A 27,129-nucleotide genomic window follows, 5' to 3' on the forward strand; every position below is an offset into this window, starting at 1 on the left:
TTTGTGTTTGCTTTGAGATATTTCAGGGACACACTGATCTGTAACTGATGTATACAGATTCTGCAGGGATTGGGCCACAGAAATAGAGATGATGTAAGATCTGGTATTCATCAGAAAAAAATATTAGATTTTCTTTTTTAAACTAAGGATCTGGATTCCACATAAAGCAAGAAATAATAGAAGTTACAGTGAAGAACTGAGGTTATAAAATGTGAATAAAGATTATTCTTAGAAATGCAAATAAAATAGATGGTCTAACAAAATTGAGACTCCTTTGAAGATTAGTCAGTTTGTAAAATAGTGATAGATATTATTTCATCCTGTGGGTGTAGCTACTGTACAAACTGATTAAAACTGTGGTAGCATGGTTTGTGTACTGCATTATAATGCATTTTCAAATCTGGTCCAATGGGAGAAAAAAAACCTATGATTGGTTAGGTACGCTTATACAATTACTTGAATACCTTCCAACTCATAAATTCTTGAAGGATGGAGTGTTCCCAAGCATACTGCAGGAACAGATTGGCTGATCTGTGTGAAATAGTATTTATAATTCATGTTAACACTGTGTGAGTGGATAATGTAAGGTAACCAAGAGTATGATTTCTAATTAATCATTAGCTTATAAAGAAATTTTAATTTCTTTATATAATATATAATATATATATAATATATATATAATATAAAGAAAGCTTAAAAGAAATTTTAACTGTGTGCTTTTTGAGGAAGATTAGCAAGAGGCATAACTAAGGTCTTGATGGTATCTGATGGGCCTGAAGGCGTGTGGCTGCCTGGTGATGCCCGAGGGGTGCAGGGGCAGGAGGGAGGGCAGCGGTGCTGTGCAGGGCATCCCTTCCCTGCGAGCTACATTCTCCAGGCACCGCCAAACCCACAGCCTTTCTCCAGCTGTGCGATGTGCCTCAGGACAACACCCCCCTCGTGCACACACACGCACATGCAGCTGGCCTGCTATCTCCCATGTCGGGTTTGCTGGTTAGAGATGTCTGAGGTATCAGATACACATTTGTGGGGGATACGGTCTGTTTGTTCTGTACTCGCATAGTGCCTGCTGCAATCAGCAGCCCACACCTGTGGCACTTGGGGTACTCTGTACTTAACTATAATAAGTGTCATGTAACTGTGATTAACTGTCTGTGAAATTTTGAGTATGTTATGGAAGGAAAGAAGGTGAAAATAGTCATCCTCATCTCAGTGTGGAGAGAAGGAAAAAAAGCAAGCAGATTTGAAATAGGATGGTGTCTTTTCAGTTTCTATCATTCCCTTGCCTTTGTGTGGGTCATTTGGGACAATGATGAAGAAGTTATGATGGGGAAAATATGCTCTGCACTTATTCCACAGCAGATTTGCTTAATGCCACAAACTGATACTTAGTGCTTAAGAGTGCTGCACAGTGCATGAAAGATCTGCAAAACTCTCTATACATTTGCAGTTTAAAACCAAATGTATCAAAGTGAATTCATCCTCAAATAATTCTTCATGAAGCTTTTTATAGCTGGAATGATAGCAAGAAGGTTAATTCTGTGATCAAAAGCAAAAGGGAATCAAAGCCTGGTACTCTCTCTGAAGGACTATTTGTTATTTGTCTGAACAATGCTTACTTAGCACAATGATCTCGATCCATCCCACAGAACCTTTTAGCTGCTAATGCAAAATGCCAAAATGAGTTATTGCTCTGAGAAGCTAGAGTGTTTGAATGAGCCTTCCAGCACATTTGATGCATTTCTGCTTTGCATACTGAACTTTACTCATGTTTTTTTTTTTTTAAAAAAAGTTTTTGAATTAACAGTATCAGTTAATAGACAACTTTTTGTACTTACCACATTCAAGCTGGGCTGTGCAATCAACAGGAAAGATAAGAAGGTCAAACAGGAAGAGCTGTATTGGAGTCAGCTCTGAGCAGAGCCGAGGACGGCACAGATCGGTCTGTTTACCGGCATGTTACAACAAATCAGACTTTGAAAAGGTAGGAAAACTAATGCTCTATATCTGAATGTCTGTCTGTCTCACTGTATTTTATGTGCTTGTGGTCTAGTATTTGACTGTAGGTTTATTGTCAATCTGTTAGCATTGCAGCTGGTTAAGGGGATAATTTCAGTAGCACTGAATACTTAGATGTACTGATACTGAAATGACCGAGAAATATGTGCAAGTGTGATCTGTCAATGTGATCACAGAATGTGATTGTGTTCTCTGCTCCAGGCAGTGTTGTCAGCTGAGCTGCTGTTTAGTAACAGAAGCATTCCTCCTATTTTATTCTTCTGCATTAGCCTCCCATAGGCCAAACTCTGTCAAATCTAGCACTCAAAATGAGGTATTGAGATTCATAGATGTCTCTACCACTTTTCTAACAGTGATATGATTTTTTTCAGAAGTACTCATTAAATTAATGTTTATTTTTAATCACTTATCAAATTGTGGATTTGAGTCCATAATTTTTGGCAACAAAACTTAGAAATTCTGGACTTACTGTATATTCAAAGCTGAATGTACAGCTGGTGATTGCAAATGAAAAGTAGTGTATTTCAGTGCTACTGTGCTATGAGGAAAATGAATCATGAGAAGGTTAAAACTTCTAAATCTACTACATCTTGCAAACTTGAAGCTTGCTAGGGCTTTTTTGTTTGTAGACTAAACATGTACAACAATACAAAATAATTAACTAATCTAAAATCACTGGCTAACCTAAAATTACTTCACTCATATAGGAAACCTATCTTCCATTTTCAGAGAGCACTCAGATTCCTAAGTCCATTTAGCTTGACCACAGATTTGCTTTACCTTTCTGTATAAAGCGTAACAGCACTGGAGGGGGGAAAAAGCTGACTGTTTTAAGTGTTGCCTGAACAGAACGTACTATGGATTTTTTTTTTTTTGAATTTATGCTTGTGATAGAATTTCATACAGATGAAGGCCTGGATGTGATTTACTCTCTGAGTACAAAGTTAATAGTCTTATTTGTAAGATGTTTGGAGCCTAAGAGATAATATGCAAAACAAATGTGAGTTGAGAGAAACTGGGGAGAAAGAATAATAAAATAACTACTCTAGCATCAGTCTGGAAAAATGACCTAGATAAATTTTTGATCTGGCCACTCTGGTAGTACTGATGCAAGACTGAGTTGTTGTATGTCATGTAAGGATTGCAGGACATACAGAAGACAAAGCAGAGCACAAGACCAAGGAAGTGTGTACAGGCAAATGTGCTTTCGATGATGATACAGATTTCACTAGCTGTCCTGCCTGGTTTGCAAGCCTGGAGGAACCTGATGAGACATGAGACAAGGACAAGAGCTTGTGGGCTACCACAGCCCTTGGGTACAGGGACAGTGCTTAGAAGGATCTGGAGATTTTAAATTTAGAAGAGTTGCCCCTCGTCCACAAGGGGCTCGGGTGAAATGAGAGAAACAGTACCTGCTGCTCCTTCTCCTTGGATGTGCCCTTCGAGATAGCAATTGATGCACAGAGGAGCAATGAAAGTAACTTTGTATCACCCAGGTGGTTCCCAGTATGTATGAATAATCTTCTTGGGGTAAATTCATCTTTAAGATGAGCTCTCTGAACTCATGAAGCACTGAACTGTTCAGCTATTTTCCGAGCATTTTATAGAATTCCATTATGGCTACAAATAATCTTTGTCTTGATTTCCATATCTGTAAAACTAGAATAATTATAGTTGCCACAGGTAACTTGAAGCTAAATGTTAGTAAATTCTCCTGAGCATCTTAATGGGAAGATGACCATAAAAGAGAAATGTGGTTACTGCATGCAATTTTATAAGCGACTAGTTCAAATATAACTCATTTTTAAATACTGGGCCCTTTCTCATCATTAAAAATCTTTCAAGACAGACAGAACAATACACAAACCTGTTCTGCAGATGTTATTAGTTTTCCTCTTCAACTCTTTTTAATGGGAATAAGCTGGTGGGAGATTAAAAATAGTGTTTAAATAGCATTCTTGTCATCCATAATTCCTTTTAAAAAACCAAAAAACAGGAAAAAACCCTCAATCTGCATAGTCAGGAAAATGGAAAATGTCAAGCTATGTTTTTCTTCTGGTTAGCTGTGTTTGAGAACAGATACAGGCACTCACTGAAAAGGAAGTAGCAACAGAGGAAAATAGCATGATAACAGAATTGTTCTATTTAACATCCAGTAGGAAAGAAGTGTCTTATTTCCCTATCACGTTCCCCAGCTGTTGAGCACAGCCCTTTTGGCATGCTGTGCTCAGTGAAAAGGCAAGGCTAAGGTGGAATGACCTTCAGAGCCTTGTGAGCCTGGAGAGGCACTAGCAGTGGCTCTGCGCAGGGCCACATGCCTGGTGAGCTGAGGCCAGGGGGAAGGCTGATGTCAGTGAACCTCTGCTGGAGGAGTTTTTGAGCTGTCCAGCTTCTGCATCTAGTCTCTGGCCACTCATTCATTACAAATGTCTTGCTTAGAAAGTGAGACCTCCTCATATCTGTGGGAAGTGTTACCCTTTGCATGCACACTTCTGAAACAGAGGTTGGCCCCTGGTTTGGAGAAATGGGAAGATACAGGTTTTTTTTGGTCAACATACTGCAACAAATTACTTTTTTGGTCAAACCTCAAAGAACACAAGTATAATCACTTTGTCTAAATTAAAAGTAAAATGTTTTGTCAGTACATGTAAATGTAGATTGCAAGAACTAGTTATGAAAGACAAACACACTTTACATGGGAAGTACTAGATCAAATCTTTAATCCATGTCTTCGTTTTGTATTCGTTGCTATCACAGTAAATATGCTAGAACACAGTAAATATGCTTTAATGGATTAATGTAAATATGCACAGTAAATATGCTTTAATGGATTAATGTTTTGGTCTCTTGGTGCCTCTGAATCTGTTAATTTGTATCAGGACTATTGAATAACTCATGAGAAAGCATCAGCACAGTAAATATGGTGGTACACCTTAGCACTGCTTGTATGTTACAATTTTGATCTTTGAGGGACTTACAGTTTTAAGTAGTAAAAGGGCAGAAACCAATGTGATTCAAAGCTCTCTGAAAATTTTTGTCACTTGGGGCCAGACTTGTATGCTTTAAGATGCATTTATATGCTAGGTGAACATTCAAAAAGGCCTAGGTAAACTAGGTGCACAGCTACAAAAGATGTATTTACTATCTTGTTCTTGGTGCTTATACAGAGCCACATGGGTTCACATTTGATAGTTAAGGTAAACATTAAAGATGGGAAAGGAAACTGCAGAGGAGAGCATGGCTGTCAAATGTTTTGAAATTTTAATTTTCATTCTGCCTTGGAAGAACCAAGAGAAAAAAGTGATCAGAACATACTGTTTTTCATTTTCTTCTCCCATTTTGATTGTTTCTCTGGCTTAGGCTCTGAGATAATGACTCAGTCTTAAGCAGATCACATCCATCTTGATGTCCCACTTGCTCTTTGCCTTTGCTGCACCTCGCTCAATAGGTTCATTCACAATCTTGTTTATACGTGTTACCTTTACAACATGTAGACACTCAAACAGGGGACAGGAAAAGTTAATATCTCTTCTCTAACTCATCATCTGAATTCCTGGAATTCTAGTCGCAGACGTGTGCTTTTTTCCTAAATTTTGTTGATGATATTTCTGCTTGTACATAGAAATGATGGAATATACTAATATTTTGAATTCCAGAAGTGAAGTTCAGCATTAAGGATAATTATGATCTAAAAATAATATATGCCATTATGAAAAACGCTGGGATTCATGAAATGTTGTAATTTAAACAACTGCATCTGGATTTTAATTATTCTTCACATCACAGTATTTCTCTATCAACAGCAAATACACATAAAAATCAAGTATATAAATCATAAGAGTGAAAAACACAATGCATTACATATAATCTTGGTACAATGCTGAAAAGAAACTTTTAGTAGCTACTGTATGGGTCATTATTTTAAGGAAAAGATCAGCTGTATACATGGAAAAGTGTATCCCTGGCAACATGAAGTTTAGTTTCTGGCAGGCCTGTGCTTTTAATCATTTATAAATAGGTCATCAAGATTGATAGGCATTTTCTCAGAGAAGTTAGCAGGAGAAATTGAGATCTCAAGTAAGAACTAGAATGCTAACTAGATATGTTAGTGGAAATACTCTCTTCTGAGATTAAACCATTGAAATCACTTGTTCTCGAGTTTATTTTATGTGTATATGTGAATTTATACACATACATACCTTTCCATAGAAAACCTCAATGCTGCAGCACAGTGAATTGTTTGAAAAGCTTATCAGCCAATGTTCTCTGACACTTTTAAATTGCATTTAACCATTAATAAATGGTTAAATCTGGCAATGAAGCCATTAAAACGATGTCCAGTCTAGGTTTCTTCAAGCTTCATTAGTTAACCTGCTTGTGATAGATATGGTTATAGTTTAAATCTCTAAGAGTTTGTCATACCACCTGCATGTGACTGAATTTTTTTATAATTGTGTACCTGATTTCTATCTACATATAAATAGCTTACTGCTTATTCAAATACTCCATAGGGTGAAGTTCTCAATGACCTCAAAACAAAGTATGAAAACTGTGCAAAGAATTCACTGCTACCACCGTTCATGCTGGCACTTGGTTTGCTCAGGTTTGGGATCTGTGTCATGGAGTCTTGCAGGGACAGAAGGGTGGGAAGACATATATGAGACGGAGCAAGGTAGAACAATGTCCTGTTGTAGGATACCCCATTACATAGTGAACAGAGAAGGAAGAAATTTCCAGACAGGTCAGAAGGGAATTTAGGAGGAATCTGGGTTAAGTCCAAGTGACAGGACTAAAGCAAAATCTAACCTGTGGCTTTATATTATCAGCAGCATGTGGGAGCCCACATAAGACATGGGTCCAAATATCAGTATGGCATGTGCTGGCTACATGAATCCTCTGCAGAGGCACTGGATAATGGTCTGCTTCCACTTGTCTCAGTGTGATACTTAACTAGCTTGTGCCCAAGAAATCAGCAGAAAATCTCTGGTCAGCAACTGTAAAGGGAGCAGTGAAGTTTGCAATTACTTGTGCTCCACTTCCCCTTCTGTTCCTTTTTTCCTGGTGTTCATGTCAGTAACAGTCTTGCTGCCAGACTCAGCCTTTAGCTTCAGTAGATCACTCTGCTTCTTTACCACAGAGAAATATTTGCATGCTTGTATACCAGTCTTCCTGCACTGTGGTTTCTCTACAGGATTCATTCTTTAACTGGATCTATAAAAATCTGCCCACTTGTTTGAATTAACTATGCAGCACATGTTCCATCCCTGTCACCTTTAGCAAACTACTGACATTTTCCCCTGCATTGCTTCTGTTAATGTGAATGAGTGCTATCCCTTGGAGGCTCTCTGTTAAAGCTGGCCAAGAATGAATAATTTGCAATGGGCACAAGTACATTTCACTTCAGGCCTTGGATTGTCGCTATTTGTCAAATCTACCTTTTGCCTTATTTCAAAGGCAGTGATGCCACCTGATTGCAGGAGCTTTTTCTGGGATGAATTTGGGTGTTAGGCAACAATTCCACCCTGGAGAAGCTTAAAACAAAACTTAGAAATTGGTAATTAGAGTTCTTAAAGGCATATATGAGAAACATTAGCTAATTTCAGAACTCCTCATGAAGATATTTTAAAACTAATTTTCCCCTCTCCCCTGTTTTGCAATGAGGAATGCTGAGGTGCTAAGTAGGTAAAACGTCTTACTCAGGATTAAAATTAAAGTGCAATAATGGCAAGTGACAATAAGGCATTTCTTTCATTGCTGGTCTATTTCAGATTGTCCAATCTGGAACTTGGATATTTATCTCAGAGCATTTCCTGCTTTGGGGCAGACTCCTTACTTCTTTCCATCACTATCTGTATCTTCAGTTTCAAGCAGTAGAAGAATAATTTGTAGTACTTTTCATAGCCAGCTACTGTGTTTTCAAGCACTTTTTTGTTCCTTGTACTCTTGTTTAGTTGATCCCAACTCAACTATCCCTTGGAAGAAAAAACAGAAGTTACATTTTCTGTTGTCAATGATTACTTTCTCTGCGTTATATCCTTCTCTTTGTTCTCTTTTCTGTCCCTCATTACTTAATAGAATGGATCTCCTCTCTTGATAGGTTGCTCAACAATCGTTTTATGCTTATGACAATTAAAAATAACTCTTGCAGGAGGGGGACTGCTCTTGAACATGGTCATGTACGCTGAGATTTTTTTTAATATGGTATTAACTTTTCCCTCAGATTTCTGATAATGTTAACTGTATCGCTGTGAGGAGTTGCATGTTATGGAGAGTTCAGCAGCAGCAGCGGGAGGCAGTGCATCTGTGCTCAGGTTTCATGCAATTACAGAGGAGGGAATCCCTGCTAGTCTAGATGGAAAGCAAGACAGTAATTTGGAAAGGAAAAAGATAGAGCAGAGAAGATGGACATCTGACTGGAAACATGAGGAGGCCAATGCTGTCATGAATATTGTCAATAACGAAGATGAGCAGGACCCTTTGCAAGAACAAATGGGTAAGACCTATTATTTCCTTGTCACTCTGCTGTTGACTTTATATTTAAATTGCTGTATTTTTAAACATTGCTTGCTGTGCACAAGCAGAACTGTTGCATACTTTTTGCTCGAGCTTCTTTCTGAAGTGCTTCTACAATCATTTAACACTACAAAACAAACAGCTGTATTTCCTCCATGGAAATGCTGCATGGATTGGCATATTAAATGATCTATATTCAAATTCACTTTAAGCAGACCAAAAATTAAATGAATTATCTACTAGAGCTAAGATGAGATTAAGTTGAGATGAAAAAAATTATCTAAACCCAAAAGCAATAATAGTGAAAGTTAGTACTCTGCCTAGGTCTTAATCACTTTTTGCTTCCAAATCTTAGATTATAGCAAAGATGAATTAGAATGCATGTTTCCGTTTTAGTAAAATCTTGAGATTCCCTTTTTTCATCAAAAGATGTAATACTATCTTTGATTTTGTGCAAATGAAAACCTACTGCATGCAGGAAAAAAAAAAAACATGCAAGTCAAATATTTTTGGGTGTAACAGTAGAGCTCCAAAAGGTGTTAAGTAGCTGTTCTATCAAAATCAGTGGATAAACTTAACTTTATAGTAGGCATGAGAGCTTTCTGAATGTGAAAATACTTTAAGCAATCATAAACTATTTCATTTTGTCATATGGCTTAGAAAGAACATGTCTTTCTGTTTACAACCATAACTCTACTGATATCTAAAAATACCAGGTACAAGCATCCCAGGGCAGTATTAAGGAGCAGTCTTCAAACAGGATATTGCCTACTAAATAATAGTGTCTCAATGTACACCTTTCAAATAAAGTCCACCTTTGGTACTATAGAAATAATAGCAATGGCAAGTCTGCATATCAAAAAACATCTACTAATTACGCTTCTCAACTGTTAAAGGATGATCGAAGCGATAATATGCTATCATAGTTTTGACAATTGCCCTAGCTGTCTCTACTTCTGACTAAAACCAGAAAAAGCAGTAGACCTAAGGACTAGAAGTTTAGAACAGAAGTTGTACTTAATGCTCATTAAACCCAGTCAGGCTAGACTGCAATTATCTTGCAGCTGGACTTCAATTTGGCTGTAACCAAGTATCATGGGGTCCAGATTTAAAAAAAAAAAAAAATAAACCAGCCCCCCCAAACCTCTTGAACTTAAATGTCTAATGCCAGTGTAGTCTAATAACTGGCTTTAAAGATGATGGCTTTACTGGTTACTGCTTGTTTTCATAATCAGTAGGAAAATCCTGTGTTTATGTATCCTAATTTGTTTGCTTGCATTTACTTTTTCATGCAACTTCAGGTGCGCTCAAAGGAAGATGTGAAGTACTACACATTACAGCATTATACTAATTATAACTATGTTTTCTTAAAAGCAGAGCTGCAGGAGAAAATGTCTTGTATATGAAAACTGCCTCAGAAGCTTTCTTTTAAAAAAATAGATTTGTTTCTCTCCACTTCTATTCTTAGAAACATCAAGTCTTGTCTTTGCTGACTTTTGCCAAGGGAGCCTTGTGAAAACCAGAAGTGGCTTCAGTGTGTGGTTTTTAGCATAAAATGTATCTTATTTCCAAAAGGAGTGGAAAGAATATGGGCAAAAAAACAGGGAGCAGATAGTCTATTTTGCATTAAAAATTTTAAACACTTTGGTTGCTTTCATATTTACATTAGTCCTCCTAAGTATTAAATTTGTAATACATGTAAATTGAGGTATTTCCTCATAAATTGGTATGAGGCACTGATATCACTGACAATTTATACCACTGAAGTTCCAGTGGAGGCCAACTTTTAGTATAGGCGGGAAGAGAGAGGGAGAGTGCTGAAGTCAACTCTTGCTTGCTCTCAAATGAGACTTCAGTTTTCCACTAATTCCCCATCATGTTGAAACTTCATGTGAAAATGGTGAAATCAAGATCCAACTTCCTCCCCAGTAGGAGGGAAATGATCTTCATATACTTATGGTACTTTCTCTGTGAATCATAAAGTAGACAGGAAGAAAGATCTAGCTAGATAGCTTCTTTAGCAATTCATCGGGCCTGCTAACTCTTTAAAAGTATGTGGGTTCTTTTTTTTAGTATGGTTCATGTGGACTTTGAAAATGTACTTAACAGTGCCTTTTACTTATTAGGGTATTCTCAAAGTGAAAAATGTACAGATGTCAGTTCAAGAACACTTGCTAGTCAAGCAGAGAATTTTCCAACTGGTAAGACCTTTTCTTTCATTACATCTCTTGTGAATGTACTGTCCTGTCATTGCTTATTTTTTTTAAATTGAAACTACTACATCAACAACTACGTCAACAGCATTTGCAGTTGCTGCTCCTGTAACTTGACAACATGCTTTACAGCACCGACAAATATCCAACTCCTACATAAGACTTTTTGCGAATTCCTCATAAAATGAGAAAAGTAACTTTAATTGCCATAAAAGCCAGAAAGAATTTATGGACTATATGGGAATGGCTAATAAAAGATGCGAGTTAAGAGATTGTTGCTTATTTTGGGTATGGGTTCTAATACTTTAAATATTTATTCTTGTGGGCCTGAGTCTCAATTTAAAATTTAAAATTTTTAGTAAAGCTACAATAAAGTTCTTCAGTAAGTCGGTACAGTAAAATTCCCCTCTGGAGGGCTCATGACCTACTCTAGGATATGAAGGAGTAGCTACATATCCTTTTTCTTGTTTATGGCAGAAGAGAAATAAAACTGACTTATCAGCACACTTGACTCTAAGGGAAATGTCTAAACTTATCTGTGTGCACTATTTTGCTTTTTGTGCTTCTCCTCCATTAAGCAAACTAGGTTCTCTAATACCGGTAGGTAAATGACTTCTGATAATTCAGAATGTCTTTATACTTGAGAAAAAAACTGTGCTCTAATGTCCCTTGCAGTCAGTCTGGTTTCAAGATCTGAATGAATCTTGCACAGAGTGTAAGCAGCCATAACTTGTACTGAATTGAAAGCAGGCCCTGAACCTAATCTGGTGGATTCTGCACTGAAGATACTGGAATCAATAAGGGATATGCTACGCCTTCCAGCTTGATTTGAAAAATAACATCAGTGGTTGACCATCCGCCCCAGGCATACAGTTATGTGTAGCGAAACTATTTGTGCCTAACTTAAGTACTTGTTTACATCTCACTAAGCACAGATTTACTTGCATCCTCACAGAATTTGGGTTCTTTCTAATTGAGGATGTGGATTGGAGCTCACCAAAGCAGATAGGAAGATTATGATAGGTGTCATTGGTTTTTGGACCACATTTCATTTTCATAAGCCATTATTAATTGTCTCTTTGGTAGAAGAAGCTGTATTATCGTCATTTTAATTCAATTATTATTTCAGTAATACTAATTCTACCTAAGACTTGAATCATGTTTCTACAGCTACATATTTAACTCAGACGCAATTCAGCTATGTAAAACAAATTTCAGTTTTTAAGAAATACTTTTTTGTGCTGATATTTTTTATGTCTTCAAAGGAAATGAAAGTTGATATCTGAGCAATATTTGAAGAATTTAGCTTGTGTTCTTTGTGCTTATCTGACTATATGAGCAAAGGTAAACTGAGAGGTCTTGGAATTCAGTAACATGATTTTGTAACTCCGAGCTGCCATTATTCCTCACCTTAAAGTGAGGACTAATTTAAACTTGATTCAGCCAGAAAACTCGTGGAGACATATTTAGAAAGCACTTTAAAAACAGATATAGATGGAACATTTTAGAATAGAATGTAAGAATATCTGTTTTAATAGATTAAAAGTACAGGTGAAATTTAGAGGGGCTGGAATACTTTAGGATGTATACGAATCCCATTTATTGTTGGGAGTGTCTTATTCACACACTTGCAATTGGAATTCTTACCAAGTGAGGATTACTGGTTTGTATGTGTTGATCTCGGTATCTGAAAACTAAGTCTAACAATGTTTTCTCCTTATGAATGTGATTTACTGCTATTGAGCTAAATTGACAGATGTATAAATGAAAGCAGCTTTATCGAAGATCCTTTTTATCTGGAGTGCTGGCTACCTATATAAGGCTATACCCTTAGCTGTTGTAAAAGCTTCTCATTGATGGCAGGGTTTGAATACAGGTATCTACATTCTTTCAGGTTTGCTGGAGAGATCATGTAAGTGAGCTTTCAGCCAGATTCTTTTTATCTTGGGCTGAATCAGCCCAATTTGAAAAAGATTTTCTTTTTCCACACAATTTGTAGATGCTTTCTGAAACAGTGGGGGATGACATATGTCAGGTAACTGTGAATTCAAGATTAGCACTGAGAATTAACTTGCCAAACTATGGACTTTTGAGATACCAGTGTTAAATATGTTTGATATCTCAGTTTTAAAATAAGTACTTCACACTGGGAATTCTGGACATGTTATCAGTGTCTGTAGAGCAAACTTGATAAATTACCATTCTGCTTGCTTTATCCTGTTTTCTCCATCCCCCGAATGTGTCAGGTGTTTCCCAAAATTCAGATCCTCCATGGTAAAGCTGAAGCCTTTGTGCAACTGAAAAAAAATCTTCAGTGTTTTATGTCAGGCCACCAAATCCACTAGAGAGAGGAGAGGGAGGAAAGAAAAAAAGCAATAGCTCATTTTTTTGTGTGTCTGTCTCTAAAGTTGGTTCTTAATGTAGACTCTCTGACTTTGAGGGGTCTTCTGGTCCTGGCAAAGCTGATTCTTCCCCATTACAAAACTTGTAGTACTGTAAATGGATATCCTTCTCCAGATATCTCCTTGAAGTTAACTGCAGTGAGACGAAAAAGTGGATGTGCTGATCCCAGGCTCCAAAGACAGCTAAGAGGACGACTCCGTCTTCTGGAAAATGACAGCAGTGAGGTCATGGCAGTCTTCAGTGTAAGTCATTTGTGTAGGAATTGAGTTGTATTTATTCTGAGGATACCGCTCTGTGGTTCTGAACTCATCTGTGAGATACTGAGGTCCCATTCTCATCTGCATGCTGTATGCTTGAATTTGAATGGCTAGTCTCCCAGGGCCACACACCATCTAGACGCATTAGATATACTGGACCATTGTGAAAGACTGGAACACCGAACTCATGCAAAATAAATAAACCTAGCTAAATAAAACATTTAAGGTTCTTATTTCAAATATCTTCTGCTTTGACTTGCACCAAACGAAATCATGTTTTCTAATTTGTTAATCTGCCATCATGCTGACTCTTCACTTCAGTTTCTAGTCATTTAAACAGTCATTTGTCATGAAAGTTGCCTGGAATGCCCACTGCTAAGCCAAAGAGGAAGTCTGAAGAATATAAATATTGGACTTCCTAGGGCTAGATAACTGCAGTTTTAAATTGCACACAGGGTTGGTCTGATTTTTGTTCTAGGGAAGGGGGAGAAAGGGAGAGCAATGAGGAGGAGAGGGAAAAGACTCTACAAATAAGAAATTACTAGAAATGGACTAGGAAAAGAACTTTGAAGGAAGCAAGATTTATAATGATAAGATTCCTTAGAATTTTGTTTTGATATTGAGCAGTGCATGAAGCCCCTGAGGCTGAGATTTCAGCATGTGTTGGCAATTTATTAATAGATTTCAGGCTCTCATTAATATTAAAGCTGATGTAGAAAGTGGCTTGCATAAGATCAAAGCAGTAATGAGGCATGCCTGTTGGAAGAGGCTGGAATCAGACTTTTGTTTTCAAAGAGGAATTTGTTTTAATCCATTCATGTTGTGTGAATTAAAAATATGGCAATTACAATGAATTCAGAGATCTAGTCATGAAAACAGTGGATCAAGCTCCATCTTGTTTAGACTGCAGAAATTTTTTGAGGGACAGTCTTTGTGGAATTAGGATCAGTTTCTTGATCAGTCCTTCAACATCTTTTTAAAGACACATTTCAAGTTTATGATGTGACAGACAGGGACAAGGTTGCATGGTACTGAGAAATGATATTGTAACTTTATACCTGTTTAGTTTTGCATCTGATTTAATCCCTGAGATACTGGTTCAGCTATTTGAGTCAAATTGTGGCAACTTCCTGCATTTTCCTGAAAGACGGTAACCAGCATCATTGGAGATCCCCAGTTTTAAGCATCTAACTGAAGTGCAATCAGACTGCATGTTATTGCTGTTTGGCTAGAAGCCATTAAAATGTGATATTTCACTTATTTGAAAGTTTATGTACTTCTCATCTTTAGTATTGCTGAAATCCCTGAAAATCCATCATTATAATTAGTGATTATTGTTCATCTTAGTAAAATGCAAAATCTAATGCCACCTTAGCAACATGAACACCATGAGCAGCTGACCTGAGCTTTTTTTAATGTCTGTTTACAGCAGATATTTTAGTTTCAGTCCTGCCAGTACAAATGAAGAGCGAAAGATCTTTTTAACGCATTCTTTTAAAAGAAATAATACTCCAATATATTTAATTAGTCTTAATGCATAGAAAGAGTAAACTAGGAAATGACTGTTCAATGTTTCCTCTGGAACAAGAATGAAGCTACTAGGTAGCATGTTCAAAAACATGTCAGGGAAGGTGTGTCATGCGTACACAGCTCTTAGGCTAACCTACAGCAGGATGCTGTGGATCCTGAAAAATGTATGTGAGTTCAAAAATGGCCTGCAGGGAGAGAAAAAAACATCTTGAGCTATTTAACATTAAGGTCTACATATCTAGCAAAGGAAGTTCCTGAGCTGCAAGTCGCTACAGGCTAGGATACCTTGTTTGGAAAGTGTCACTAGATGCCTGGCTTTCATAGTCTTTATGGCCAATAGTGGCCATTGCATAGAGGCAGGTATGAACCAGATAGGCTTTTGGTCTCACTCAGTATGGTCACTCCTATAGTCTTAATTTCTCTGTAAATTAACCTCACTGGAATTGTTGGTATAATTCATAAAATCAGACTGAAAGTTGGCTGACTACTGTAGGTATGTTTTTCAGAACATATATCATAGGTAAAATGTTGGATAATTTTTACCCTTCCTTTCATTACATAGTGTTTTAGCATGCTAACTAGTGAGAAATTCTGCTTATTGAATCTGATATTGGTATAATTGCAATAAACATTGTTTTTTATTTTAGGAGCTCTCTGCTAGACTGCTGTCTATTCATAGTGACCAAGACCTAATAGTGGTGACATTTAAAACTTTTGAAGAAATATGGAAGTTTCTAACCTACTATTCGCTTGGTAAAGCTATTTCACCATGCAACAGTTCAATATGCTTCTGTTTTATTGTTCTGCACATAACTTCTGATTAACTAGGAATTTGTTGAAAAGTATTTTGAGAATAAAACCTGATTATTAATGTATTAACTCCTAGTAGCAGCACGTAATGTTACTGAACTTAGTAATGGTGGTAGGGCTGGAGAGAACCCTCCTCCAAGAGACCATGCCTTTGTCCCAGAGTGGGTAACAGCTGTCTTTCCTAAGTAGTTCACTCATCTAATTAAATACCCCAGTATCAGACCATATCCTCTTTCAAAGTAATCTGTTCCAATCCTGTCCTTACTCCTAACTTCCTAATTTCTAACCTGAATCTGTGCTGCAATTTAAATGGTTTTACAGCTTTTTCTACTCACCATAGACCTGGAGAAATTATTCCTTTCTCTTAGCACCAGGCCCATACTTATATGAAGACTTCTATCCCATACTTTCTTCAGTGTTTTCTCTAGGAAAACCAATCATTCTTCGCAAACTATTTTCTACACCTATGACCATGCTGCCCACTGGATTCCTAGTTGGTCTGCATCTTTCCTGAATAGTAGTGAGTAAACTGGACAGAGTTGGTAAGGCCTCAGATGAAATGCCAAGTAAAACCAAGATTGCTTCATATGCTTAGCATGCTTCAGTGCAGTTCCTAAATCTGAGCGTGCCTTTTGTAATAGTATGACTTCACAAGTCTTTTCTGAAGAATAGCATTTGAATCAGATCTTCCTGTTTTTGTTCACTTAACTTTTCTTCTGCATATGGAGAGCCTTGCATACACTATTGCTTGTTCCCATTGGACCAATTAAATTTGGTTTTTAATTTTGTAATTTTATTTAGTTGCTATTTTGTATTTCAAAAATGCTCCTTAGGGAACTAGAAAAAATACTTTTTAAATCCAGTTTCAGAGAGAAAACACAAGAAGATAAAGTTCCTTCTAAAGAAATGCTGTGGCTGAACAGGAAATTGATGTAGCATCTTCCAAATTGCAGAGTAGCACCCTAATCACTGATCTGTCCATCTTTCCTCTTAACATTAACTTTTACACAAAGAATTAGCTAATGTATTAATCATCTACCATCTACACCACGCTGATTAGTATATGCCAATCCAGATGTCCATGTAACCATTATAGCTTTGAAAGTCCCAAGTCCCAGTGTAGGGTTCCCAGTTTCCAAGATCAAGCACTAACTTGTGGTTTACATAGCTCTGGAATGCAGTATTGTTTCTGTCCTACAGAAATACCAGGAATATGGTACCCAGGCACAGTATCTGTGCTTAAGTAGTCACAGCTGAATTTGGCAATGAAGAGTTATGAAGAGATTATTTTTTGCTGTGTATGATTTCCAGTCATCTGCTGTTAAGTGAAGTTAAGCATCTGTTGCTTAAAGCTTGCTAGTGATTACCTCTGTCATGTAGGCTCTAAACCTTTCAAATATAACTTTAAATTATGGAGGCCCCTTGTAAGGCCAGGGCATGGTCTGCTTTTTCAGTGGTGTCAAAGATAGAAAATTTATATAACATTTACATATAGTGTGAGCATGAAGCACAAAAACCTGTGATTCATAACCTGTGATTCAGTGGATGCGATTTTGTCAATACTAGGAAGCAAAAGTAGTTATATGTTGTGGGTTAAGCAATAATTGAGTTATCTGAATACCAACTCCATTCTCTGACTTCCTGAAAAGTATTTTTCCATGGTAAAACTACAACACTAAAGAAAAATTGGATTTTTTTCTAGGTTTTATAAATCACTGCATGGAGAATTTATTCCTAGATCAATCTTTCTGGCTTTATTCTCAAGAGGAGGAAGAAACAGGCATTGAAGTCTGTATAAATGAAAATTCTTTAAATTTGATGTACAGAAGTCTGCTAGTACAGGAAGGTAAGGAAGACTGCATGCACTAGCTTTAAAGAAGCAACTTTACTTAAAATCCTAAAAAAACAATGTAAAGATCCATCAATTGTTTATTGATTTTTGAAATTTAAATCTATTGACTCCAAATGCACCAGAAAGAAGAGAAAGGAACAGAGATATTGTTGAGTTCGGAGCTCAGCAGGATCAAAGGGAATTAGAGAAAGTGATGTACAACTAGTCCACAAATAAAAGGCCCAAAAGGCCTAGGCAGGGATGAACACTCTAACAAACTTAATACTGCTCCAGATCCTGGAGATGTCTGAGGGAAATCGATTACAGAGTGTGGCCAGGCTCATGTGTTTTCTATAAATAGCATGCCACTGTCAGAGGCCACACTGGGCCTGGTGGATCACTGACCAATGCAGTAGGAACGTTCCTTCTGTTCCTTATGTTCTTTGGGGAAAATAACTATACATAGCTAGATAACTTGCCATAAAATGTTGCAACAGAAGAGGGTTCTATACTATAGAACACCTCACCTCTGCACTTTTCACTTAAATAGAAAATAGATAAATGTATGAATATCTGACAAACATTCGGAAAGTTCTTGTGAAATCTCAGTTTTTTCAATTTTTATTGAATGTTATTGATGCTCTTGAAACTGATTTTAAAGCCTGTATGACATTAAAACATTACATTAAAATGGCATCTGTTACACTGCTTTCTTTCTAGGGGCATTTTTTGTTTTAAGTCCTGACAATCTGATAAGAAAGATAATGGCTACAGACACTGAAGTAAACATTTACTGTGAGAATGGGGCTCGTACTGAAGATGCATCAGGTGGATCTGTAGATGGTGACATGACCATGCTGTCTAATGTTTCTTCAGAGCCATTGATCCCTTTTCATCAGTAGGTATCTGACTTTAGCTACCTATTTCATATTCATCTGTTTCATATGCATGTCTGTTTAGATACAAGTGTCTCTAAATGGTAGCTTCTTATGGAACATCCATCTACGTATGTGAACAAATGCCCTCTTCATTTTCTTCCATATCACATAATGGAAATTAATCCAGATGCCTGCAGTGCAGCATTAAAGATGATGGTTTACCATCTTGTAAGTTAGATATTGCTTTTTTTCTGAATCTTGAAGTAATGGCTATTTCCACTTCTAGAATAATGTAAATGTCAGAATTTCAATTTTCAGGATGCCTGGAAATATAGACAAAAATGGGCTAGCAGTGTTTTTACTCAACATTATTTGCAGGAGCCATCTGACTCCCTACTGTTGCTTGTTTCAAGTTAATATCCGAGCTAGTAATTGCTGGTTTAAAAAAAAAGCCGAAAAAGAAATAATGCTTCTTTTACTACCAATACAGCTATATTTTGAGTAATAAGCAAAGTGCATAGTGTTGAACTTGAAGTATTTGAGTGGGGTGTGTCTGTCTTGTTTTTAAATGGATTTAAAATATCACTGTTATGACATTTATTAAAGTGTTTCATAGACTTATTTCAATTTCTTTTTCTACTTTTAGATGGTTTCTTAAAGTGTATTCTGACCCTATTGATCTTACTTACAAAACAGAATCTAAATCCATCAGGCAAATTGGTAAGAAACTGTTCAAACATCAGCATTAAAGAAAAAAATCAATTTATCCTATGCTTTCTCCAGGACAGACTTTAAAGGTTTTAATAAAATGTATCTTTTTCCATTTACTAGGACAGCAAAACAGTTCTCAAAAGTCCAATGCAGTAAAATTAGAGCATAAGTCTGCCTATGGCTGCACATCACATTTATAGAACTACTTTCAAAGGGTGTTTACGAAATACAAGGCTAGACATGTCTAACTCCTGACAAACTCTGGAGGTTTATTTCTCCCTTTTTATTTTTTTCTTAAGTATCAAACCAAGTAAAAACAGAAGGTAGAGAAATTAATTAGTGAATGCCTCTGTAGGTGTGATAAAGAAAATGCACCAATGTGATTATTGTGGACCTTTCTCACATGTGCATTCTTTTGTCTAGTATTGCCAGAGAAACACAATTAACGCATATTGTATGAGGTTAGAGAGTAAATATGGCTTATCTTCTACACTCTGCTTCCTAAATACTGTATTGATTGGTATGTAACTGCATATTTTTCTAATAAGAATTTTATTAGTTCAAATGTTTTTACTCTGGATGAAGTTGGAGCATTTTGTGAGAGGGAAAATCAGTGATTTTAAAACAACTGTTTTTGCCACTGATCGACACATGATAGAATTTTGAAAACATTTTAGACATTGCTTTCTAAGGGTGGGGAAGTGGCTACTGTGGAAATTTTTGCCTTTATTTACCATTTTAAGTGCTCAAAGCAAACCGATTACCTTTCGATGCTTTAAAACTTTCCATATGTGCAGTTCAAGAGTTCCAGGAATGTCTTTGGCTAAACATATTTCTCTGCTGAGTTGCTATTCTATGAAGAATATTTCTATTGTTAAATTACTGTATCTACAAATTCTTATTATACAGCAACAGGATCCTGTCTAGCTGTGTTGAATTATGAAAGTACTGTGCCTGAAGAGATTAGTTTCCAAGGAGGGGACAAAATTGAAATCCTTGGCTACTTCATTGAATGCATGGAATGGTTTGTTGGAAGACACGTGTTTACTGGTCAAATAGGTTTTGTAAAGACAAGTTACGTTAAACTGGATGTATCAAGAAATAAGTAAGTGATATATTTGTGTTCAACTTGTACACTAAAAGAGGCATGGAAAGGGTTTCAAGCTTTAAAACACAATGTTAAACTTTTGAGAATTGTCATAATTTGTTTCCCTCAAAACAAATGCAAAGAAATTGGAACATGAAGTGTTAAGTGTTGAAAAACGTTATCAGATTATACCTGAGTTGCTTACTGGGGAAATGAGTTTTTGTAGTTGCTTGTATTTGGATCAGTCTCTACTGTATTGAATTGCAAGATCCAAGGAGTCTTGCTATTTAGAAGATTCCATTTTCACTGGTTTCTAGAGATCTATGTTTAAAACATCCAAGTTCTGTTCTTGCTAGCACTCTCAACGTAGCTTCTAACTTGTTTCAAGTGGGGGTCCTCATATATGTTTGACTGTAATGCAGAAAAAAAACTGTGAAAACTGTGTTTGGCATTCATTAGCCTCATGTAAACAAGCTGCACTTATTACTGTCTGGAGTGTTTGCATGCTGAAACTAAGGAATTCTTAGATGTAGCTTGCAGGTCCATTTGATGTGTGACTGTCATTAATATTCTAGTAAGCTTAATGTCCTTAAATATTTGTTTTTAATAAATTCTCTCATAAAAGGCTGTATCATGATATAGATAGAAATAAAATTTACTCCGATATAGCAGAAGCCATGGAATCTGCACATATAGCTATCATCAGTTTGTATGCATGTTTAAGTAGGTGACTGCTATCAATTCTGAACACAACAGGACCTATAATAGTGTAAAGATTGTATTAATTTCTGCAACAAGCACAAATTTGAATGACAGTGAGCTTCTGAAGCCAATTCGGCTCTCAGAGGTGTTCTCAGAGTTGCTCCTTTCTTTGTTAGACCACAAGAGCTGGAATTTCTTGAAGCAGAAGAGCTATCCTTTTTTTCAAAAGGAAAAAATTTGGAAGAAGTAATATGTTTATTGAAACAAACCTCCATCACAGATGTTTGCTCTGTGTATAGAATAGGTGAGTATGAGCTTTCACTTCACAAGATACATGTGCAGTTTCCATATACCTGTTACAATTGTGGTTTTTTTGCATTTTAATGAGATTCCAGCACTTACAGCTACTTTGAAATATGTTGATATTCAATTTGATCACAGATACAGCATCTAAAATCCTTTAGATTCTTTGCTGCTTTCCTGCTCATGCAAAATCTTTTTGTGCAGTGAGTTTACAGATCTTCTGTCCATTTTTAAGTCAACTGAACAGTATAGCTATTAAACATTGTTCTTCAGCTGAGCAGATCTTCAAGTTTTCAAATGTTAGAGCTGTGTTACAAGAGACTGGATGTTCAGCCAAATACTGTGCTTTGCATTGTTCTTAGGAAAGGTGGCATAATGACTGCTAGAGCAAACACACACCTCTTCATGCTTGCTTTAACTTTCAAAGGGTATAGAAAAATAGCAATATTTATTGGTATAAAGGAATAATGCACTTCTAGCTACATCCTCTCTGATACAGCCATTATTTCTCTAAGCACTTGCACTTTACATAATCTAATTGGAACAGACTGGGGTTTTCTCTTTACAGACTTTAGACTAAGGTAGTCTAAGATAAATCTCTTGCTGAACTGAACTTGCAGAAAACTTCTCATCCCAACACAAGCTGCTCTGTGAAGAGGGGTGTGTGTGGGGGGGAAAGTGTTCTGTGAGGATGTGTGTGCTTGTCAAGTATCTAACAAAGCTTTATCTCCTTTAGTGCCTATAGGATCCAATTTGAAAGGAGCCAGTGCTGTAGGTTTGACTCAGGTGCATTGGATTAATTATGCAAATTACTCTGCATGCAGCCAGTGCTGTAGGTTTGACTCAGGTGCATTGGATTAATTATGCAAATTACTCTGCATGCAAACAGTAACTTGGACATGTCAGACCTGAGCTGAAAAATGCAGCACATGTCAATGTGAAATGATTTCATATCTCATATTCCTCTCAGACAATAAGCCTGGGAACCAAAACTTGAAACTCTCAGGTACTAAAACTAACTCACCGGCTTAATCATACTATTTTTGCCTGTAGCATATTTGCCCCACATCTTATTTTTTCCTTGGTCTTTGCAGCTACCAATTTCTTTTCACCTCTTCCCCAGCTAACAGTGCTATATCTCTAACACCCTTTCTCTTAAATTGCTCAACTGATCAGCATAACCTGATTTACCCAGAGCAAGTGTTTTGTGTGATCTGATTAAATGCCTCACAGGTTTTCATTTCCTTCCATCTGTATCTGTCTAATGTAAGGTATTACTATTTATGAACACTTCTTCAATTAGATACTCAGAGCATCAATTTACAACTACTATTATAAACATTTATGGCATTTATTCAGCAAACTCCAGAAAGCATTTAAACAAAGGAGATTCAGAGGTAAACAGTCAGTGAGAGGTCCTTCATAATAGCTAGTAAAAAAGCTTCCTATCAGCTTACATAGATCTAGTTCTGTGAGCTGCTGTTTTTAGATACTTCCTTCATGCATTGCATCTAAGGTATGGGAGACAGTGAATATATTCATTATTCTAAAAATGCAGGATGACAGCTGAAATACCTTAAGAAATATCTTCTACATAAAATAACAATTCTTATATGCTCTATGGATGTGCTGTGTTCAATGCTTAAATCTGCATTTGTAATAGTACTTTCAATAGAAGTGAGAGCCTTTTAAAAAGTATGTACAGGGATTTTTCATCTGCATGTTGCTGGAATGGTCACAAAAGCTTGACACATTTTATGCAAGTAATGCTAAATCATTTTTTTTCTGAGGACCCTAAAACTCATTTCTGTACTATTAAGGGGTTTTTGATACCTCATTTTAGAGGGAAGATATTTGTATTTATACTGTCCATTTGTAAATTGCCAGTGTACATGTTCTGTGGTAATTCATCAGTGATGACTTCAACTCTAAATGTCGTATGCAGATGTCTCCCTACCCTACTGTACACTGTTAAGTACATAATAAGCATGTATCTGCAGGAGAGTAAGTTCTTACTGTGTTAGCTTTGGGCCAGATTTAGAAAATTCCTTTTTTCTAAATTTCCATAACACATGCAATTCTTTTGACACAACAAACTAAAAATAGGATTTTAGGATATCTAAAACTGGAAGAACTTGAATACCATAATTAACATGGCTATTTTCTTTTTTACAGATCAGCTAGAAGAACTAGAATGTCAGAAGACTCATGAATGTGGTAATGTTTTAATATGCATACAAATCCTACATAAAATTAATGTGATTTCTGATCTTTTTGGTATCTTTCCCAGCTTTTGGCTCATTTTTAATGTCTTTCACATTCTAACTTTCTTCTCTCATCGTTTGCTTCCCTATGTTTTCACTAGGTTTTGCTGTAAGACATTGTGCATTTTCAGACATCAGATGCCTTTCTCAGACCTTGCCATCCAGTTGCAAACCATATAGTTTATTTTTACTGCCATGACTTCCCCTCCTTTCCCCATCAGCTGTTTAAAAAGGCAAAACATTGTATATGGGACACCTGGCAAATGCTGAGTTTGAATTCCAGCATATTTTTGGTTTGCTTCAAAAAACAAAAACTTCATCCCATGAATATAGTTCCCCAAAGGAAGTATTCTGAGGATGAAGAATTACTTCCCATTGCCATTTAGGTGCCCTGCTGTCATTGTCATTTGCTTGTACTAGCATTTTTCTAAATACCAATTTTTATACTTATGGTTTTGTTGAAAAGTTTCAGAAATGGGGTTTGAAGGAAACTGAGCTCTCTAAATCTGCAGCTTCAGTAAACTGTTGACAGTCAGCTGTAAGCCTTATTGACTATGGTCTCAATCTGCATCCCTAGTCCCTGGCCCCATTACCTGGGCTGAATGCTAGTGGGAAGACTAAAGAAATGATGCAATGTTTTTGTTTTTTATATCTGTAAGAGATTCAATGATGTAAGTACTAAGAGACTTTAGAGAGATGAATTCACTAATAACCACAAACTTGGTAGGTCTAAAAGTTAGTTTGTACCAGCAGAGAATTGAGGTTGGAATTTAAAAGAAGAAATCCTAGTGCTGGTGAGCTGGTGACACAGAGGTAATGATGGTCCTGCTATTTCCCTCTGAATGTACAGAAGGATGCCTTCTGCTTTCAGTAGTGGATGGTGATGCAAGATACAGGGCCAAATGGATCTGACTCTGGCCATTCTTGGGTTCTTGTGAAATGATTCCAGTCTTTTTTTGTTGGTGATGGTTTTGAGTGAAAAATTCCTTGTATGCTGGTAAGGGCAGCTGAATCTAGTGGACTGTGGGACACAAGAATCCTCCCTTCCTAGTCCACTAGGTGCAGAGCTGCTGCTGTGCCCCATTTCCAAGCCCAGGCAGTAGTGAGCCTGAGTACAAAACCCCAGCAGGTGCATGCACACATCAGAGGTGTGACTGTCCACATAGAGATCAATGTGGACAGGAGACCAGTGCCTTTACAGGCACCCTCATAAGCACAAGTAGAACCCACGTGGAACTTTACCAACACAAATGGCCCAATCCTGTTTCTCCTCTCTGGCTAATCTGGCCTCGTTTTCCAGCAGAACATACGCATACCCTTACTTGCTTAGCTCACATGCATGCTCACACTCACTGTTCCTTTGAAACTTAAGGCCATCCAGTATCCATGCCCAGACCTTTTGCCAATTATCTCATCTCTAGTTCAGACTCAGTCTTTCCAGATCCTGGTCTCCTCCGGCTCACCAGCTAACTTGAATTGTAATTCATGGCAGGTTTCTCCCATGTATACAAACAGAACAGAGAATATACACTCCCACAAAGTACTTTGGAATAGAGTTTAATTAAGATGGAACAGGTTAGTCATGAAGTGCAGGGCTTGGCCAGACAAGTGTACTGATCAGCAGCCTGCTTATGTGGGACAAGTCCCTGTTATCCCCGCTCCTCTCTTTTCCCACACTTGTTCCTCCTCAATCTGCCTTGATCTCTTCCTTTCCCCACCTTTGGTCTGTCTCCTAAACATACTGTTTTCTTAACGGTATCTTCTGTTGATGAATGTTTTTGTTAGTTTATCAAAGATATGTGCAAGTATATGCACATGAAATTTGTGATCTGTCATTTATTATTGAACTGCAGAAATTCTATGCCCATGTTCTAACACGATATCCACTAGCAAGAATGGCAAGATAGAAGAATTCCTGAAAAACTTCAAGGATTTGGAGGCCACATGGGCTAGAGGGCCAACTCCTGAAAGAAAGGATTCTGCTAGCTCTTTAAATACAGAGATTTTTCCTCAACCTGAAAAACTTTTCTTCCACATACATCAAGATGATGTTCAAGCACCTGAAGTATTTGAGTCACTGTTGCTGTTCTTAAACAGAAAAAATTATGAGAGAAACTTCAAAAATCTCTATGATTTCTCTTATCCCTTTATCAATAACATGTTTTATGGTTATTCAGAGGAAGAAGAACTGGTTAACTTTCTTAGATTAGCAAGAGAAGCAGCAAAGAAAGCGAACATGTCCTGGGCTCTAGCAAGGTTATGCTTTCTCTTAGGTAGGCTGAGTGTTAAAAAGCTGAAGTTTTCCCAAGCTCGGGTTTATTTTGAGGAAGCCTTGGGAGCCATAACTGGAGGATTTAGTGATCTGTATCTCATAATTGCTCTTTATACGAACCTAACAGTCATCTATTTGACACAAAAGAACAAAGAAAAATGTGTTCATGTTTTTGACAAGGCTACATCCCTTCTCATGGGAATCCCCAACTACATTTGCAGTGCTGACCTGGAGTCAGATATTCTAAAGTATGCTCTAAAGAAGGCAATACTGAGCCAGAGCAAGCATGCGGAGGCAAGGGCATGCTTTCTATTGGCAAAACATTACACTGAACACAAACAGTATGAAGAGGTGCTACCGTTCTTGGAAAGGTTGCAACTGTTGCTTAATGACTTGAGTTTACAAAACAACTTGACAAACAACTGCTATTTCAAACTAGCAGAGTCCTACAATGAGAAATGCTTACCACACATTGTGTTAAGTTGCATAAAGGTTGCCTCTTCCCACAGCTCAGGTACCTTAATGGATTCCTTGAAGAGAATTGATTTAGTCATCAAAAATGCTCCCAAGCTCTACGGCCTTAGAAAACTCAGGCAAACGCTCCCATCTCAAATTGCACCTTACCTCCTGCAAGCACTCTCCTCTGCATTTACTAACGATCACCAAGGACTACGCAGCTCTATCTATCTTGGCTTAGCAGAACTGTACAGCCACCACAAACAGTACGGAAAAGCTATTGCTTATATGATGAAAGCGCTAGACTCTGATATTTCTGCTAAGCCAGAGGAAACTGTTAACCGTTTGGTTTCACTTGCTTGGTTACACATTCTTTACAGGCAATATGATGTGGCATTAGCTGTTTTAAATGCTGTTGTAGATTCTTCATGGAGTAATCATCAGCAACTAGGTGTTGTTTATAATATGCTTGCCATTGCTTTAAAAAGAACAAACAATACAAAAGAAGCTGCTGAGAACTACTACAAAGCACTGCGTCTTTCAGAAGAGACTAACAGGATTCATAACCAAGCTATAGCCCTGGCTAATTTTGGGGCACTCTGCCTGCATGCAGCAGCCAGTAAACTGGCAGAACACTATTATATCAGGGCAGTGAAGCTATTCTCCAAACTTCCAATTACGGACTGTGGCCGAGATTTTATCCAAGTTCTCCTTCAGTTGGGATGTTACTATGTTAGTGGAACTCAGAGAGAAAAAGGAAGGTTTTATTATGAATGGGCGCTTTTAGTTGCAATGGAGACAAGTCATTTGGAAAGTAAGTACATATTTTCTCTCTCTAAGTTATAAAGTGTACCCTGTCTGGGAATGTTTGGGGTATATT

General features: G+C 37.2%; 1 protein-coding gene across 3 annotated transcripts in view; it reads left to right on the forward strand.

Moving 5' to 3' along the window:
- The first annotated feature begins 1,860 nt into the window (after positions 1–1,860).
- The window catches only part of SH3TC1 (SH3 domain and tetratricopeptide repeats 1), a 33,287-nt gene continuing 8,018 nt past the window's right edge, over positions 1,861–27,129 (forward strand). The window contains exons 1-12 of one of the 3 annotated variants that reach the window (XR_010389139.1): positions 1,861–1,984; positions 8,240–8,512; positions 10,659–10,733; positions 13,263–13,390; positions 15,583–15,688; positions 17,448–17,591; positions 18,297–18,474; positions 19,101–19,174; positions 20,075–20,270; positions 21,131–21,258; positions 23,433–23,474; positions 25,375–27,063. Coding sequence is in view for 2 of the 3 variants with exons in the window: in XM_026122063.2 (XP_025977848.2) it covers positions 8,284–8,512; positions 10,659–10,733; positions 13,263–13,390; positions 15,583–15,688; positions 17,448–17,591; positions 18,297–18,474; positions 19,101–19,174; positions 20,075–20,270; positions 21,131–21,258; positions 23,433–23,474; positions 25,375–27,063 (2,989 nt within the window). In the remaining variant the exon portion in view is untranslated. Of the gene's footprint in view, positions 1,985–8,239; positions 8,513–10,658; positions 10,734–13,262; positions 13,391–15,582; positions 15,689–17,447; positions 17,592–18,296; positions 18,475–19,100; positions 19,175–20,074; positions 20,271–21,130; positions 21,259–23,432; positions 23,475–25,374; positions 27,064–27,129 lie in introns of those variants that run through there. The other 2 variants (XM_026122063.2, XM_026122064.2) reach the window with 2 other exon arrangements.

This window comes from Dromaius novaehollandiae, chromosome 4 (assembly GCF_036370855.1).
Source record: "Dromaius novaehollandiae isolate bDroNov1 chromosome 4, bDroNov1.hap1, whole genome shotgun sequence".
Taxonomy (NCBI): domain Eukaryota; kingdom Metazoa; phylum Chordata; class Aves; order Casuariiformes; family Dromaiidae; genus Dromaius; species Dromaius novaehollandiae.